Source organism: Pyrus communis, chromosome 6 (assembly GCF_963583255.1).
Source record: "Pyrus communis chromosome 6, drPyrComm1.1, whole genome shotgun sequence".
NCBI lineage: Eukaryota > Viridiplantae > Streptophyta > Magnoliopsida > Rosales > Rosaceae > Pyrus > Pyrus communis.
Genome location: NC_084808.1, coordinates 2,777,199 through 2,780,750, shown reverse-complemented (window position 1 = coordinate 2,780,750; position 3,552 = coordinate 2,777,199). Strand labels below are relative to the sequence as shown.

The 3,552-nt window shown below is 43.1% G+C and overlaps 1 protein-coding gene across 1 annotated transcript; it reads left to right on the top strand.

Moving 5' to 3' along the window:
* Window positions 1-700: 700 nt before the first annotated feature.
* Window positions 701-2,477, top strand: LOC137737113 (UDP-glucuronate 4-epimerase 1). Its single transcript, XM_068476492.1, has one exon. It carries the CDS (start codon window positions 945-947, stop codon window positions 2,241-2,243), a length of 1,299 nt encoding a protein of 432 aa, XP_068332593.1. The 5' UTR covers window positions 701-944; the 3' UTR covers window positions 2,244-2,477.
* The last annotated feature ends 1,075 nt before the right edge of the window (window positions 2,478-3,552 follow it).

The window sequence follows — 3,552 nt, the reverse complement described above, 5'->3', positions numbered from 1 at the left end:
TGATGTGTGGTTACTTAGTTGATGATTGTGGGGTGTATAAGATATGAGATGTGGGGTGTATAAGATGTGAGGTGTGAGGGTAGTATTGGAAATTAAATGGGGTTTGTTAAGACAAATTTTAATTTAAAAATTAATATAGGGTATAGTCCCAAAATGTGGGTGTTAATAAAACAAATAAAACAAACCTTTTAGAAATGGAATTAGATCCTTTCTTGAGCTCGAGATGATAATCATCTTGAGTAGCCCATTTGGGCTGTTCAAACTTGATCCAACAGCTGCAATTATTACACTTATAGGGGGCCTCTTGTTTGGAATCCGTTGGATCAAATTTCAAAGGTTCTGATAGACTGTTCACGAGAATTCTCATCCTGAGCAGAGGATCCAGTTCGTTTAGAAATGGTCTCAGTTAATTAAGGAAACAAACAAACAAACAAAATCCCCCAAATCTACTTTATACACTATTATAATAAGTCCATTCAACGTTTTCAACTCCATCGTACATATATATGTTTTTATGACGAAAATGCCCTCCTCTTTTTTTTTTTTTTTTTGTTTATTGGTTTTTGATTTTTTGTTTGTTGGTTTTTGCTGCTTCCTCATCACTTCCTCACTGGCCGCCCCGGTCCATTAACGCGTTCACGCGTACATGCCTGTCGGTGTCGTGCATCAATGTGGGTGACCACTATATATATCCCTCCATCACCATCCCACTAATAGCAGGTGCAGATATTTTAATATCCCAAATCAAATAAAATCTGCACTTGTTTACCTTCCTTCTTCGATCTCTTTCTTTTTGCATATCAAAATCGAAAACCCAATTTTTCAAATCCAATCCAACTGAAAAACGGGTTCCAAATTTTGTTAATTGTGGGTTTTGGAGAAACAAAGAAAAAGAGACGTCAGAGAGGAACCCAGGAGAAAAAAGGTCAGAAATTTTACAAGATATGCCGTCTGCATTGGACGATGAGTTGTTCCCGTCGACGCCCGGAAAGTTCAAAATCGAACGCAGCCACGCCATGAACCGCCAGTTCCACCGATGTTTCGCCTCCACAAGCACCATGTTCTTGTGGGTCTTATTTCTTATCGCCTTGACGGCGTCCTATTTGAGTTTTCAGAGCTTCGTCGACTCCGGCAGCCGCTACTTCTCCGCCTCCTGGGGCGGCATCCAGTGGGAGAAGCAGATCCGCAACTCCGCCCAGATCCACCGCTCCGGCGGCATGTCCGTCCTCGTCACCGGCGCAGCCGGTTTCGTCGGAACCCACGTCTCCCTGGCCCTCAAAAAGCGCGGAGACGGCGTCGTCGGAATTGACAACTTCAACAGCTACTACGATCCGTCGCTAAAGAAGGCTCGCCGGTCGCTCCTCAAGACCCACGGCGTTTTCATCGTCGAGGGCGACATAAACGACAATCGCCTTCTGGACAAGCTATTCGATACAGTGGCGTTCACCCATTTGATGCACTTGGCGGCTCAGGCCGGCGTCCGGTACGCCATGGAGAATCCGCAGTCTTACGTCCACAGCAACATCGCCGGCCTCGTGACGCTTCTCGAAGTCTGCAAATCGGCCAATCCTCAGCCGTCCATTGTTTGGGCTTCGTCCAGCTCTGTCTACGGTCTGAACGACAACGTCCCATTCTCCGAATCAGACCGGACTGACCAGCCGGCTAGCCTCTACGCCGCCACCAAGAAAGCCGGCGAAGAAATTACCCACACTTACAACCATATTTATGGCCTGTCAATTACCGGGTTGAGATTTTTCACCGTGTACGGACCGTGGGGCCGACCCGACATGGCCTATTTCTCTTTCACCCGCAACATCCTCCAGGGGAAGCCCATCACCATTTACAGGGGCAAGAACCGGGTGGACTTGGCCCGGGATTTCACGTATATTGACGACATCGTGAAGGGTTGTTTGGGGTCATTGGATACGTCCGGGAAGAGTACCGGGTCGGGTGGGAAGAAGCGGGGAGCGGCGCCATACCGTATCTTTAATTTGGGGAACACATCACCGGTGACAGTGCCCACACTCGTCAACATCTTGGAGCGGCAGTTGAGGACGAAGGCGAAGAAAAATATGGTGGACATGCCTGGAAACGGCGACGTTCCGTTCACGCACGCGAATATAAGCTTGGCCCGAAGGGAACTCGGGTATAAGCCCACAACCGATTTGCAAACCGGGTTGAAGAAGTTTGTTAGGTGGTACCTTTCGTATTACGGCTACAATCACGGCAAGCCTGTAAATTAATATTTCTTTCTTTTTTTGGCCTTTTTAATTTTCTAGGATTTTCTTTCCCCAACCAAAAAAGGGATAAACCTTGGGAAAAAAAAATCCTGCGGCATGAAAATGAAAAGGCGCATTTTTTAACATTTTCTCCTCGGTAACTATTTCTTTTTGTGTTTTTGTTTGTAAAGGAAAGGTTGAGGTTTGTTTTGGGCCTCGTACTCGCTTTTGATTGACAAGAGTTTATTTTTAATTGGAGTGATATTGTAATTGTTAGGATCCAATACTTGCTTCCCTTGAACACTTTGACAATCTATTTCTAACTCGAATCAAGAGGTTGAACATATACGGGAGCTAACTTGATTACGCTCAAATCTGCTCAATTGACAAGGACGCTGCTCGATTCGATTGATACCGTGTATGCCTTAGTTGAGTTCGTATCTTAAGACTCGTTTGGAAAGAGGAGATATTTTTCTCTACTTACTGTAATAATTTTTTTATGTTCATATATATTATGGAACCTGATGTATCGTATACATGAAAATTTCCCGCAGAAAAGAGAGGGTAGGAGAGAAAGGTTCAAGTTGCGTGGAGTGGAATCTCATATTTTATGGAGAAAGCAAAGCATAAAATGATGAATGAATGGGGTACAACATGATCATGCTATTGTGGGCAATTGGTTAATCTACTTTCCAAATTCGTGAGTATAAACATTCAGGGAAAGTGATGGAGGAAAGGAATCAATTTCAAAGCTAATTTTAATTTGTTGTTTATCTGTTTGTTTTTATTTCTTTTGCATTCAATATCATCGAATCAATCCCTTGAATCAATGAAGAAAAAAAATGCATGATATAAATAAATAGATGGATAAGGAAACAGCTAAGAAGGAAAGGGACAACTGGTACAACGTGACATACGATTATGTTGGGTCCCACCTTTGAAGATCCAGCCGTTGGATTCAACACACACATAGATCCAGCTGTAAAGCGTGTTGTGTAAATGTCACTCATTCCTTGAAGCATAATAATATGCCAAGTTTTAGCTTTGTTTGCCGATGCGGAGCTGGAGGGGTATTTTAGTATTTTGGGTGTTAGTAGTGTTAGTGTCCTTTTCATTATAATTCATTTTCCTAATACAATCTTTTGAATTCTACACCCTTTTCAGAGCTAAATGATGATATATTGATAAAAACGGATTATTGTCATATGAGATTTGGCAGGTTAGACTACATGTTGAGGAAAGCAAAGCCAGCTAAATGAAGAAAACTATCCCACCAAGAGTCGTGCCATGTTCATGGCTCTTACTGCTAAAAATAAAGAAGGTTTCATTGACG

Excerpts from the sequence above, each read along its gene's own strand:
- LOC137737113 (XM_068476492.1), top strand. The coding sequence starts at position 945 with ATGCCGTCTGCATTGGACGATGAGTTGTTCCCGTCGACGCCCGGAAAG.